The sequence below is a fragment of the Lolium rigidum genome, chromosome 3 (genome assembly GCF_022539505.1).
Source record: "Lolium rigidum isolate FL_2022 chromosome 3, APGP_CSIRO_Lrig_0.1, whole genome shotgun sequence".
Classification (NCBI taxonomy): domain Eukaryota; kingdom Viridiplantae; phylum Streptophyta; class Magnoliopsida; order Poales; family Poaceae; genus Lolium; species Lolium rigidum.
The window spans coordinates 176,164,316-176,179,371 of NC_061510.1; the positions used below are offsets into that span (position 1 = coordinate 176,164,316).

The 15,056-nt window shown below is 48.8% G+C and overlaps 1 protein-coding gene across 1 annotated transcript; it reads right to left on the reverse strand.

Annotated features, from left to right (window-relative positions):
• Positions 1 to 7,127: 7,127 nt before the first annotated feature.
• Positions 7,128 to 11,246, reverse strand: LOC124698694 (ankyrin-3-like). Its single transcript, XM_047231158.1, has 11 exons — positions 11,097 to 11,246; positions 10,552 to 10,698; positions 10,330 to 10,461; positions 10,069 to 10,208; positions 9,790 to 9,876; positions 9,469 to 9,597; positions 8,973 to 9,128; positions 8,192 to 8,293; positions 7,717 to 7,887; positions 7,556 to 7,635; positions 7,128 to 7,438 (listed from the first exon to the last, which is right to left on the reverse strand). The coding sequence occupies exons 1-11, from the start codon at positions 11,134 to 11,136 to the stop codon at positions 7,399 to 7,401; spliced, it is 1,224 nt and encodes a 407-aa protein (XP_047087114.1). The 5' UTR covers positions 11,137 to 11,246; the 3' UTR covers positions 7,128 to 7,398.
• Positions 11,247 to 15,056: the final 3,810 nt, after the last annotated feature.

The window sequence follows — 15,056 nt, forward strand, 5'->3', positions numbered from 1 at the left end:
CGTGTTCCCCAGATCTTCAGTCGCCATCCTCGACTCGGGTGTGCTGTGCCTCGTGAGCTTGCGCGGAGGCATCAATGAGATTGGTGGTGAAGAGTGTGAGTATGGATTGAGCGCTTGAAGCAATAGGAACAATGGAGGATTTCGCAGAGGAGAAGCAGAGGTGCGGCGCAAGCGAAAAGACTAGAGGAGGAAGACAATACCTCTATATAGAGGTGCGGCGAACCGACGCACCGTTGGATTGAGAGATTGCGGGACAGATGGTGTACACGTGGACAAGGGGTAAAAAGTAATTTCACACAGACGAGAAAGCACAGGAGCTACAGTACGTGCGCCAGGAAAAGCGGAGGACGTGTGTCCCCCACTTGCACGACGTGTCAAATTGACAGGATTTCTGGGCCCACAAGGCAGAGAGATAGCGGTTCTCGCGTTTTCCCGATAAATTGGTCGTGGCTGTCATCAGCAGTGATGTCACCTTGGTAAAAGAAAATCTCGGCTATGAAGCTTCACAAGAATGGCGACAGCAGAAGATTATTGTTTCGAGAGCCTTTGATCAAATACAAGTTTTTGCTCAAATGCTCGGGGGCTACTTTGGAAAAAAGAAATATTTGAATATGGCAAAATAGAAATGGCGAGAGCCTATGACCAAACGCAAGCATTTGTTCATAGCCTTGGGGGCTACTCCCATCGGGAGCGCTGTTCGCGCACCCGATAGATATAAAACCCCGAGAAAGAATGACAATATAGTGGCATGAGGCATTAGAGTGTTGAATCTACAACCAAGTACAAGTCCTTGGCTGTAGCCTCGGGGGCTACTCCCATCGGGAACGCTATTCGCGTGCCCGATGAAATTATAAAAAAAAGAGAAGAGAAAGAAAGAAAGAAGTGAGTATATTTCGAGTTATACAAATAACTCTACATATACTCCCATCGGGAAGGCAATATAAGTCATCCATTGACTCAGTAAAATGTGCTATTCCAACAGCCGAATAAGCACTCGACAATATATTCTCAGAACGCCAAAGTTGCGAACAATTTCTGAATGCCGCAAAACATTGCGAAGGTAAGACCCCAGATCCGTTCTGAGCGGCGTGGCGCCGTCTCTGACATCGGTTTGCTACTTTTTTCCGTATCAACAGATACGAAGAAAAATCCTAACGGACGCGTTAGGTACCCGATAAAATATGACTGGGACTCGACGGAATGGTAAGACCTTAAGCGGCACCTGTCGAAGTTTACACCAGTATCCCGAGATCATGTCCAGGGACGTGATCTTGAAGTAGGTTTTTGCGGATTGCCACTAGAGCAGTTAACTAGTACCTGATCCGTCAGATGAACTAACCCCAACTACCATTATCCCTGTACAATATAGAAATTCGTATGCAAAGATATGTGGTAAAGTTCAAAGTTATCGAATAAATATAAAGGTGGAGATTTTCCCTGACTCTGCGATTCAAGCAAAATCTCGGGGCTATCGACATAGGCATCCCCAATGGGTCCGCCGAAGATAGTACCCGGGTTTATCGAAGGCCCACGACCCGAAGGATAAGAAGATTCGGGAGCCCAAGATACTATTAAGGAAAGCTAGAGTTGTAATAGGAGTCATTGTTTGTAATCTTGCGGGATGGGTTAGAAACTCTCCCGGACTCGTAAACTTGTGTATTACGTAATCCCTCGGCTCCACCTCCTATATAAGGGGAGTCGAGGGACAAAGAAAGCATCGAATCATTGTCTCACAAACCCTAGTTTTTACATCGTCGAGTACTTTTCGGCTGAAACCTTCGAGATCTACTTGCCCTCTACATCCAACAAAACCCTAGTCTACAACTTGTAGGCATTGATAAGTTAATCCCTTGTCAACCGCCAACTCCAGTCGCAGGCGGCGCAGCCGCGCCAGCTCCAGCTCCGGTCGCAGGCGGCGCACGCCTGCCGGCCCCGGCCGCAGGCTCCAAAAATCGAGCGCGGAAACAGATCGTCTAGAGTAGGCCGGCGTGCCGACTCACCCTGGGCGCCGCAGACAGGCGCTGCAGAAGGAGGTGCAGCTGAAGAAGACGCCCCCGCGGAAGGCGGCGTAGCCGCAGGCGGCACGACGACGACGGGCGGCGTGCGCGCACGCGTCGAAGGCTGCGGTGTCGGCTCCCTCCTCTGCCGCTGGAGCGGCGACACGACGCGGGGAGCCGGCCGAGAGCCGCCGCCCTGGGTGAATTTTATGGCAGCCCTAGTCGGACAAACAAGAGAAGATAAATATAAAAAGAAAGGAAAGAAAAGGAATCAAACAACGAAGAAAAGGGACTCACCCGGCCGCCTCTGGAACCTTCTTGGGCGCCAGCCGGCGCTGCTTCTTGGCCTTAGCCTCCAGCGCGACCGTGGACCCGCCGCTGGCCCGCTTCTTCCCCTTGGGCGCAGAAGTCGCCGAGGCGGTAGGCGGTCTCACGCGAAGGGGCACCGCAGGGAGGCCCCGTAGCGGACGTCGCCTCCTCCTCCTCCTCCTGGTGATCTGGCGAGGGCGGCGGGTTGTGCTCCCCCTGGCCGCCCTGGTCGGGCACCTCCGGCAGCTCGTCGTCGCCGGCTTGGTCGCCGGCTCCGTCAGCCGGATCAGCATGATCCGGCGTCCAGATCTTCTGCTCCAGGTCGCCGTCCTCGATGCCCTGGCGGTCGAAAAGCTGAAAACAAAACAAATGCAATAAATAACAAGTCGGCCAAGCAGCCGCAAGCCGGAAGTCGGCCAAAACACAGAAACTTACCAGCTCAGGCAGCGACGCCCGGCTGTGGGGCACCAGCCCCCAGTCCCAGTTCTCCGGCATGTTGGCCTTGGTGACGTTGTTCACCCGGCGGGCGACCTGGGCCTTGGTGAGCTCCACCTTGGACGTCCGGGTCGGATCAAACCGGCCAGACATGTGCCCAATTTTGTGGACACGCATCTGGAGCGGCAGCACCCGGCGCTCGGTGTAGGTGCAGAGGAGGTCCTCGGCGCTCAGCCGGCCCTCTGAGACACTAGCCCCCAGGAAATCCCACAGAAGGTTTACCTCTGCGTCCGGGTCCGTTGTCCTGGCGTTGTGGCCCCAGTTGATCCGGCCGACTGGCGGTGCCGGGTTGTACTCCGGCAAGTTGAGCCGGTCGAAGGCCGAGTTGTCGTTCCGCACATAAAAAAAGGACATTTGCCAATTCTTCACCGAATCCACCGTCGGGATCCTCGGGAAGGGCGTGCCCGGGCGGGAGTATATCGAGGCGGCGCCGCAGGTCCGTAGGTGGCCGTCAGTCGTCTGCGCCTTGATGAAGAAGAGCCGACTCCAAAAGTCGACGTCCGGCCACAAGCCGGCGTAGCCCTCCATGAAGGCCACATAGCAGCTGAGGAGGACGCAGGCGTTGGCCGGCAGGTGATGAGGCTGCAGGCCGAAGAAGTCCAGGAACCGGCGGAAGAAGTGCGAAGCCGGCAGGCCCAACCCTCGATCGAAATGCGCTCCAAAGACCACGCGCTCGCCGGGGTTCGGTCTGGGCTCCATCTCGTCGCCAGGCACCCTCGTGATCACCTCCGCCGGAATCCGGCGGAGGCGCACAAGACGCTCGATGTCGTCCTCCCGCATGTAGGAACCCCTCCAAGAACCGCTTGGATGGGCCATCGATGAGGAGGAAGATGAAGAAGACCAAGAGAGAGGAAACGGCGAGGAAGAACCACGAGACGGCGGCGACAGCGGCGGCGGAGAGCGTACCGTGGACACGCGTGGCCCCGTGGCGCCGGATTGACGGAGTAGCGGCGGCGGCTCGGCGGAGGAACGTCGGAGCGGCTGCCCGCCGGAGTTCGCCAGGGAGGCGGTGGAGAAAATGCGCCGGAGCAACGAAGAGCTCGAGCGAAGAGGAGAAGTGAAGCGGGAGCGCGAGGAGGAAGAAAGGGGCGAGTGGCCGCCTCGATGCCTCCCCCGCGGCATTTATGGCCTCCTGCCGCGGGCGCTTGGCCTCCAAGTGGCGAACGTGGGCCACGTCCCCGGATTTACTGCGCCTTAACTCCTCCCACGACCGCAGCGGTTACTGGAAACGGCCACACCACGTCCCCCACGACCGCACCGGATCCGGAGGCGACATTGATGTGACCAGACGAAGCGGCAGCAGGAACCAACCGTCAGACCAGTCAAGTCGGGCGCAGAGCCCGAGGCGGCGGAGACTCCGGCGCACCCAAGCCGGAGCCGGACATTAAATTCAATCCGGCCCCAAACTCTCCTAGCAAGGCGGAGACGTCGTCAACACTTGTGAAAAAGCAAAAGCTGCAGAAGCGAAAATAGCGTCCGGCTAGAAGCAGCCGAACGAAGCGAGCCGGATGAGGACGCAGCCGGCTGAATAAAAATTCTCAGTCGGCCCCTCCGAGTGCCGCCAAACACATTCAAGAGATATCTAAAAGCCAGGAAAACCTGGCTAGGTCCCTCTTAACGCAGGTCCTTGCCAGCTTCGAGGGCTAATGTCGGGGGGAAGACCCCGGGTAGGGCAATGGACGCGGAGCAGCCGACTTGAGGTTGGCCGGCTGGCGGCAAAGGCCGGCTGAGGAGCAGCCGGCTGGAGCCGTGGCCGGCTGCCTCGGAAGCCGGCTGGCTCTGAGTCCTAGTCGGTCTGGCTACGGCCGTCTGCGCTGTGGCTGGGCCGGCTTCTACAAGCCATATCCGACTGGGGTTTACACTCTAGACCGACTCGAGGCTGGCGAGTCTTGCATAAGAAGGAACTGGGTAGGTGGTCCGGGTTCGCAGGTCCACGCTGACCTCACCTCCCATAAAGCACAGGGCACTGTGGAGCAATAGTGCCACGCGGCGGACAGGCCATCATGGCGTACGTCGGTCCGTACCGGCTACAGGGCATGATGGCGACATAGACACCTCTCCCCCATACCGCTGACTCCGGCGGGCGGATGGGACAGGCCATGAAGCCTCAACGGCTCCTGACGTCAACGCCTCGGGAAGGAGCCGAAGCCGAAGCCGGCCAGTCGGCCACTAGGTCTTAGGGACTTCATTGTAAAGTGTCAGCGTCTATATAAGTTGCACTACCCCCTCTCGTGCGGGGGATCGATCATTCTCACTTCATTCTAGTCTTAGCGCTGCCCTGAGAGAGACCTTCGTCTACCTTAGCCTCCCAGGGCAAGCCGGATACAGCTCAAGGAGCACCATTGTACTGTGTGATCACCATATACACTCATAGCAGGAGTAGAGGTTTTACCTCCACCGGAGGGCCTCGAACCTGGGTACGTCACCGTGTCATTCGTCCCCATACCCGCATCCGGATACCGCCGTGAGACCATCTAGGAACCACCTTCGAGTAGCCACCCTATGGCATATGCCGTGACGATACCACGACACCTTCGCTTGCTTGCTTTCGACTTAATGGTGTTTCCCGATGCATGCCGAATATTTCACGTGAAACATTGGTGTTTGCTGATTCAATGCACGATTCGCCCCGGAATTAGTTCGTTGGGAAAAAATTCTGGTGGGGCAGTTCTTTGGACAGAAAGTCCTATGTACTGGGTTTGGAACAATCTAGCTACACCAAAGATAAAAGGGTGGAATGGGTTTCCGTGACTTGCACATATTCGGCTTGGCACTGTTGGGGACGCATGGTTGGAGATTCATGGAAAATACAAGCTCCTTACGTACTAGAGTATTGAAAGAACACTATTTTCTTAATTGTGATTTTATGGAAGCTAATGTCCCTCATTCTGCCTCTGCGACTTGGCATGCGTTCGTGGCAGGTAGAGAGGCTCTGCAAGCAGGTTTGGTTCAGACGGTGGCGACGGCTCAACAATGTCTATATGGACTGATACTCAATCTCCATGTCCTATATTATGAAACTTGTAGATACTGAACTGGTGAAGCCGAGAAAATTGGTAAAGGTTAGCTTGCTTAGTGATACAAATAATTGGACTTGGTGAAGGAATTTGATCAGATCGGTGTTCATAGCACCTGATGCAGATATACCTTTGCCGAATGGTGGTGGTGAGGACTTTTATGCTTGCAGCCACGAAAGATAGGGCCATTCTCTAGTGAATCAGAAAACGCGTGCAACTCAGAGACTGAACAACAGATGTGGACATCCCTATGGAAACTGAAATTTACGCCAAAAGTTCTGAGTGTTTTGCTGACTGGTGCTTTGCTGGATTTTGCCAAATAAGAATGCCCTCTGAAACGTTGACACCTGTTACATGCCTTGATCACATGTTTTCATGCAAGATGGTTTTGGAATGAAGCTGTGAAATGGCTAGATATTCGTCTACCTCGGATGCACCCACAGACTTAATTAGGCACAAGATCAGGGGCGACGCGTAGTGGAAGCCATACCGGGTCTCGACCTAGTCTTCACTCTCACTTTTCTTCGGGATTTGGTAAAAAATTTGGCCCACTATCATTAATTGGCCCAGTCTTTAATGTGTTGACACATCCTTCATGTTGGCTCACGCTCCGCCACTGCACAAGATATCTTTTGTGACCCACGGTTTTCAGATTAGGAACGCATAGAAATTATCATCACTATTATGTTGTCGATTTCGCTCTCACGTAACAAATGGAAATATGATGAATAAGCTACGGATCCAGCGTTTTCTGTGAAAACTGCTAGGGAAGCTTTGGCTCCAGGATTGACAGCAGGTGATCTTACCATGGCACGGATGGCAACCTCCAGATGAGATTTTATAAAAATAAACACTGATGGTTCAGTTAAACACTGACGGAGTTGCAAGATTTTCCTATCGCCACACTGGAGCATGGAGCAAGGCTTTACATGGGAGCACAGATCCGTTGATCACCGAGAGCATTCCTTGCATGAACGTTTTCTCTTTGCCAAGCTTAGAGGCCTTACACATGTGATCATGGAGACAGACTGTCTGGAGATAGTAAATCTCAAAAACTGCCGCAAATTCTGTAATTCTATAAGAAATTGGAGAGCTAGCTAGTTCTTTTACTGTTTTTATCATTCAACATGTATTGAGAAGATCCAATTACCGAGCTCATATATGTACAAAGCGCTCACATATGTGCAAAGCAAGCAAGCACATTGTGTGGTCTCGAGAATTGGATGGCGAGACTCCTAGCTAGGCGAAAGGATGAGCACCTGTCCAGCCATCCCAAATGGAGCGCCATACAGATAAGACTCATACACAGTGGCAGATGTAGTTTCATTATATTGAGAGTGTCACAGTTTACATGAACATTCATGCCATCACAAAATGCGAGGTGTCATCACAGCAACCTACCAAAATCTGAGACCCCTCATGGCGCACAGTTTGAAACTGTCCATCGCAACATCATCTAACATACGAGCAGTCTGCGGTCCGAACTATCAATACTAGCAGGGGTAGTAGCCAAAGTAGGGATATATACAGCACGATCGTTACAGAGATCGCTTCTATACACACACAGACATCCCGGTTGCTTAGTCGTGCTGCATCTCCTCCATAGATTTCACCGCCTCCCTGCAAAACAAGTCGCAACAATAAAAGTCAGTCAAAAGAGCATGGCCACCGAATAACTTCATATCTTCGTCCTCGTCCATGGATCAAATAATTCAAGGTAGTAACCAGCGTTGTTACCTCAGCGCTTCCTTGATCTCGTTGCTCTTGGGGTCAAGTTGCAGCGCTCTGTGGAACGCGACAGCGGCTCCTTCGTAGTCCTGTGCATGGAAAAAATATCACAAGGGACATACCAGGCTGGGAACAAGTTTACAAGGACATAACTAATGCATCGTATGTACCTTCATGAATCCGAGGGCTGCCCCTTCACGGTACCATGCCTTGGACCAACCGGGCTTCATCATTTTGCAGTGCCGCGCATCTTGCAAAGCTCTATCCCCTTCACCCTTTCGCAGCCAGCAGAGGCTCCGGTTGGCAAACATAGCGGCGTCAAATGGGTCTATCTCCATGACCTGCATTTACAACCAGCAAGCATGCGCTCAGTTTAACAGTCTCTGTGGACCATATAGTTGCCTTCTTGTTAGTTCAATGTGTGACACAATGTAACAAAACCACATAGTAGAATGGAAGTCAGCCATGCATCTATGGATACTTCAGCTCAACATTTTGTTTTGGAAGGACAAAAGCTGTATGGCTACAGTAAAAGCAAAAGACAACACCTTTTCAATCTTTAGTCTCATGTTGCAGAAGTATAAATTTGCTTTCAGATCTTTCTGATTGTCCCAAACAAGGTACTAGATTGGCTCATGCACTTACCAGGCCATAAAAGTACATTGCCGCAACGTAGTCCTTCTTTCCAAATGCTTCCTTTCCTTGTGACTTTAGATCAGCAATTCTTTCCTTCACAAAAACTGTGGCCTGAACACAGTAGTATGTCTAGTTACAGGCATAGCAAATGACGGTTTGGACAATACGATAACTGTCTGAAGTCAGAAATTAAATAATGTGCTGCTTGATCAAAATCCTTTCAATCATAATCATATTTTCTTTGAAACTTTAGCTGGGGGCTGATACAATGAGAACTACTGGAATATGCCACAATTTTCCTAATGAAAATAGTCAACTGAAATACAAATTTTACTTGGGTATAATTTGTTCTGTCCAAATAACTAAATGATGCCTGTAACAAGAATTTGTTAAGTACATAGAGACTTGTAGCTCAGAACAGGGAGACTACAATTTCATACTCCCTCCGGTCTCTTTTAATTGACTCAAATTTAGTAAAAAGTTGTACTAAATCCGAGTCAATTAAAAAAGAACGGAGGGAGTAAATGTTATGTATAGGAAATCCATGAAAAACAAAGTGACAAACAATTAAAGGACCAAAGAGATCCATGCAAGCAAACAGAATTCATGAGTATGTGTTCTGTGTGGCGAACATTTGACCCCGTTAAGGAGAATGCTGCATAAACTTCTATAAGAGTACAACGAATCAGGAATTACTATGGTCCAAAACAGAAAATACGAAAATATCATGCATTAAAATTAGGAGTACAGGTTATCCTGGAATGAAGTAATAGAAGTACTATGTATATACCTGAAGAGGGTTGATATGTGGAGAATTAAAATGTCTAATTATCCCATCAACGCTCCAATCTTGCAGGGATCGAATCGGATTTGTCCTAGGGAACAGAATTTCAACAAGTTCGCGTTGACCTCGAGCTGCTGCTAGCTCGATAGGAATTGCTCCATGCTATATCATTGAACAAACCATGAGATAATCCAGCATGAAAATGAAAAAGCTATCCATGTCACTAGATTTTCTACATCGTGAGAAAAAGAGACATCCTGAATTCACCCCACTGGTTGTAAGTTGTAACAGTCCTAGATACTGTATGAGCAGAACAGGATTCGAAGAAAAGCTATACACAGTACTTCCTCTCGAATCGTCATCAGTGTGGTTCAAGTGAGCTTAGATAAATACAAAAGTAGAATTCTAGTAACCAACTAGTATCATGATCCTGAGATGAGATATGTAAAACCTGCTGTGTCACTACAAGTAAACAGAGAGATGAAAACAGAGCTATAGTTACCTGGTTAGGGATGTTAGGGTCGGCTCCAGCCTCTAGTAAGACTTTGACAAAGTTGGTTAATCCGTTATCAACAGCCTCCGTTAAAGGAGTTGGTCCAGAGTAACCGTGAGCATTCACATCAGCACCAGCCTATAAATAAAGTAGGGTACACTTAGAGATAGGATTTGCAGAAGTAATAAAGATAGCAAGTTCCATAGAAAAACAAGGCTGCTTCGTTAATCTGGATTTTCTACCCAGTAAGTTATACTACTTCAGAAATCAGGACATATTCAAATAGAAAAAATAATATGAGAGATACATAAAGTCAGTAAGTTATTGGACCTCAATCAGTAGCCGCATGCATTTCAAGGCCTTGCCATGGACAGCCATCATGAGTGGTGAAAAGACGTGATGAACAACTCTGTTGGGCTGAAAAGAGAAATAAAGCACAGTTTTCGGAACTGTTAGTCCGATCACATAACAGTAACACTATAACAATATACTTGTAAATGTGCAAATTAATTGTTGATCTTGTCACACTAAATTTGTTGTGTTTACCTTTCCATAACATAGATATGTGTCTAGTACTCTAGTTAGGTGAGGATGGAATAGATAACTTACATCGGCACCAAGCTCCAGCAGAACCTTCACAACCTGATCGTGGTCCTTTGCAGCAGCCAAGTGCAATGGCGTCGCCCGATGATCAATAGGGTCCACACAGACTCCTTTGGAGAGCAAAAGCCTTACGGCCTCACAGTGCCCTGGAGGCACAACAAAGATAGTGCGAATCCAAATAGATTACAAGTAGGGCCTATACAGAGTATATCTATACATGCAAGCAATGTCGTGATTCCTTTGATTTCTGGGACATAGAAAGCGCACCTTCCTCTGCTGCCAAGTGCAGAGGCGTGGAGCCCTTCTCGTCGGGCATCGCAGGGTCGCTGCCGTGGCCCAGAAGGTACCTCATAACCTGGACATTCCCCTCAAATGCGGCCAAGAGCATTGGTGTCACACCTACAAGGAGAACACATCATGTAGGTACTAGCAGAAACAAAATAATTCTGCCACTGATGAGAAGATTTCAAGTCGGCTCGAAAAACGCACCAGTATTCGACACACAATTTACATCAAAGCCCAGTTCCTCCACCAGGAACCGGCAGCTCCCCACGCAGCCCTGGCTCGCGGCCAAGTGAAGCACGGTTTCCCCTTTTGCGTCCTTACCTCCCCGCAGGTCCTTCTCCTTCGCCAGTCCTAGCAAGGGGAAATGGCAGGAAGAGGTGAAGTCCGGCAGCACAGTAGCACACTCATTCCAACAGGCGGAATGTGATGAAACTTGCACATATGAGACTCCAGATCGGTGTAGCTAGGCCACTCGCCGCACCGATTTCGTGAAGCGAAAGCTGCGAAACCCCATAGTCTGAGATTCGGGGTTTCTTCCTTCCAAATACATTTCGGGTGTTTCCGCCTAGATGAGCGGATCGAAAGCTTTATCGGAAAACTGGCAGGGAAATTGTGGATTGGCAACCACCCAAGACCAAATCCGTCCGTAAATGCACAAGAACCACGAGAGGGCCCGAGACAAGTGAGGCTAATCGATCGTACAGCGGTTCATCAACGGCAAAGAGAGGGAGAGGGGCGGCGGCTCTTACTCCTGAGAGCGGCCTCGATGTCGGAGGTGGAGGAGGCCATGGTAGCGACGGCGGCGGCGGCGCCGGACTGAGCCAGAAGGTTCTGGGTACCACTACAGTAGTGGAGGAGAGGGTGAAGGCGATTCGACGGCGAGACGGAGGAGGACTGAGGAGGCGGTGTATACGGCGCGAAACAGCAGGCGGTGGGAGTGAGTATAGGCGGACGCCGCCACCTGCGCTTGGACGTGTCAGCTGAAGAGGTGACGCGTGTGCGGCAACTCTTGACCATTTTTCCATCTAGTTTTTCCAAAAAAAAATCTGACTACTACAACATTGAAAGCTGCGAGATCAAAGCGTAAAGTACAGCTGAGGAAACAAAGAAATGGAGATTACAATCCTGTCCAAGGATTTTACAAAGAGGACCCTAAATATAAAATAGGAAACGTAATGGAGTGATTTCTTTAACTCCAGCACAAATCCGGTGCCTCCACCGCCGGGGACGCAACCACTTGGGGTGAAGGTACCTCTGCGGCTTCTCCTACGGCACCACGCAGACGAGAAAGACGTAGATTTCGAACAACAACCGGCCAGGGACGAAATCAACATATGCTCGCCTTTCGACCAGAAGATACGGCAGCGCAAAGACCGGCAAGCGACCACCACCGCCCCATCGAAGACTGAGGCAGCAGCCCACTCCAGGACTCCCGCAGAATGTTGTCGTTTGTGGAGCCCTTGACCCGGCAAGAGGATGAAGATCTTGGCGATTCCCCTCTTCCGCTGCTATCACCGTGAAGGCAACAACGAGGAAGGCATAGCCAAGAAGAAGTAGGGTCAAATCTTGCAAACTCCACTCTTTCCCCTCACCACCATGGCCGCTTGAGACGAGTGGATGAAGAGCGAGCTTATTCTGGCCGCATCCTTCAGCTCCCCCACATCTACTTGCCTTCCACCACAAAATAACACTAGACGAGGGGACCAAAGGTCTTCCGTGCTACTCGCAAGCATGAAAGCGACACAACAAACCAGCAGAAACGCCATGGCCGCAGATCAAACCTGACCTAACCTATACTACTAATGTACACGAGGAGGGTCCCTCACCCAATCTCAACGTTCATGCATTTCAAAGTAGTTTCCTCTACTGTCCTATGGGGTTTATGGTTGAATAGAAATAATCTTGTGTTTAACTATACTACTTGGATTAACTTGAAACAGGTGTGGCGACTGGTTTACTTCCTCCTTTGGGCTTGGAAGAAACCTTTCAAGGAACTAGAAAATGAAGGAAAAAAACTGGCCAATTTGAAAGCTCCACTATGCCTCCCCGTGGGGTAAGATACCCCTCCTTCGACTGGATCTCCACCTAAAACTCGAGCTTTGAAGGGAGGGCGACACTAACATATCTCCTGGACAATCCCATTGAATCTCACAAGATCCATGTGGTGATATGATCAAACCAGCGAAGGAAAAAATGCCTCCAGGAGTCGTCTGGTGTGGGAGCAAATTCAAAAAGCACATGATCCATTCCAAGCTGTAGCTAGTTAGTGAACTATCCTTTATATTCGTGCTTTTGTAAACGTTGTTGTGACATTTGTTTTGCTGGTATTTCGGGAGTTGCTGGGATGGCAGCTACTTCCCCAGCAAAATGAATAAGTCGCAACCAGTTAGAGATGTCTTTCCTTTCTAGTTTATTAGCGAACTTTGAATTTCTTTTCCCTGTAAAAGAATTTGGCTTCTTTTCAATGAAATGGAGCTGGGGAGAGATCCATGTTCATCTAAAAAAACCCAATCTCAATGCTGACAGCAGTCGAAGAGGAGAGGGGGATTGGATAGCCGGCCCGGATCTAGAGGAACCGATAAAGAGACGAGGAGACGAGAGCGGTGGAGAAGAGAGTCCTAGTATATGACAAGTTATATTCAGCTTTTTTTGCGAAAGTTCCACCAATTTATTAATAATCATCAACAGTAGTAGAAATAACCTAAAAAGTAACAAAAATTATAAATAGGTACTCTGGACCACCTAGCGACGACTAAATATACTAGCACGAACCGAAGGCGCGCCGTCGTCCTTGCCACTCCGTCACCAGAGTCAGGCAAAGCTTGTCGGAGTAGATCTTGCTGTAGTAGACTGACGTGAAGTCGTCGTGCTAAAACTCCAAAGGACTAACACAATAGAGCAGCTACCATCGCTAATGATGGCGAACCGTAGATCGAAAGAGACTGGCCTGAAACCACACCAACGAACACAAAAAAAACGGTTGAGTCATAGGATATCCACCTGGCACACACCTTCCGCCAGTGCTAGAAGCACCACCAAAGAAAGGATATGGCGGAGATGACTTTATTCTAACTTCAGGATGTAGCCGCCTCAACCTCCCGAAAAAACACCGAAATCAACCTAAAAAGAACGAAAACTCCTTATCGGCGGGGGCCATGATCCACCATACTTCCAATGCCCTAAGGCCGCTGGAGGAAAAGCGGACCAACCGTGTCGTCGGCGAGGAGTACCAAACCCAAGATTGGTTTTGTGATGGTTGCTGCCTCGATCCCGATCGCCTCTCCTGCAGGACTTACCGATTTAGTATTACGTCTATTAAATCAATTACTTCACCGTGATATTGCCACCATTCAATTCAACTTTAAAATCATTGGATTTGCATTGTGGTTCATTTGATGTGTGAGTGGAATATTGATGCATGTAGAATGCATGCATGAATTTTGTAGTTTATTGCCACATATTCCAACATATTTGCATGTTATAAGATGGTATATTCATGTTTTGCATTGATTTTGGGGATTTTCTAAACGACCCCCTTTTATTGGTTTATAACTATGCAGAATAGGAAACTCTTGTTTTGCATAACAAGAAACCCCTGTTTTGAGTATTTTTAAGTTTCAGGAACCTTACGGAACTCAAATGGAGCTAGGATTTTTCTGGCGTCAATTTTTTCCCGAAGGAATAATATGAGAAGAAGAAGCACACGAGGGGACCCACAAGGCCCAAACAAGACCAGGTGGTGCGGGCCCTACACCAGGCCACGCCACACATACTCGTTTTCCCCTCGAGCGTCCGATGTCATCCATATATCTTGATCTTATATTGTCGGGATTGACCTAAAAACACTATATAAAGCCCTCCCGAGGAGTTCTCGCGAGGAGACGGTGGATAAACACAGAACCACGAAACAAAGGCCGAATCTGCAAAGATTGGAGGGGTAAACCCTACCAGAGCTGTCCCGGATCGCATTTCCACCCTCTCCAGCATCACCAACATAGCCACCATGATGAAGAGGAAGTAGTCCACCCCTGGACTATGGATTTATGGAGTAGCTTGATCTCTCTCTCTCTCTCTCTCTCTCTCTCTCTCTCTTGTGATATGTTGATTAGATGCCATATGAGCTACCTATCATGAGTATGGCCATATTATGTACTATGTGGTGGATCCTTAGTTTTATTGGATAATTTATGAAAACTGGACCTTTATTGTGTTCTTGGTGTATTTATAGATGCATGGTGTTACATCGTTCTTTACTACTTGTTATGCTCAAACTTTTATGTGAGAGCATGTGTGAGGGATGGTGTGTATTAGATGGAGTAACATGGTAGCAGTAGTGAATTGTGATAGCAACTTCATATCTACAATGGTTTTTACAAATTCCTTTGTTACTTCACTAGGGATAAAAAAGAATGCATGCGCTATAATTCTTAGTGGCTGCTGAGAAATCTTGTTTACATTCATGGATACTATAATTGATCTGTTGTGATATGTTTTAATGCAACGGTAGCACATTTATCATTCAACATTATGTCAACGTACTTAAGATTATACTCTATTAATTCTTAAATCTAGATAGCATGGAAAATTCCTTTCTAGTGGAGTATAAGTAAGATGTGTAGTATCATCTTTATGTTAGGACGTAATGCCCATATGAATGCTTATCAAGATACATAATAAAATCTCATCAAAATTAAGTTATCTATCTTGTT

What these genes read in the sequence shown, in the direction of transcription:
- LOC124698694 (XM_047231158.1), bottom strand. Translation starts at nt 11,136, where the DNA reads ATGGCCTCCTCCACCTCCGACATCGAGGCCGCTCTCAGGA. An exon ending in TGCTGGAGCTTGGTGCCGAT is followed by an intron (nt 9,877 to 10,068) that starts GTAAGTTATCTA and finishes TTCTCTTTTCAG; the next exon opens with CCCAACAGAGTTGTTCATCA. An exon ending in GAGATCAAGGAAGCGCTGAG is followed by an intron (nt 7,439 to 7,555) that starts GTAACAACGCTG and finishes CTTGTTTTGCAG; the next exon opens with GGAGGCGGTGAAATCTATGG.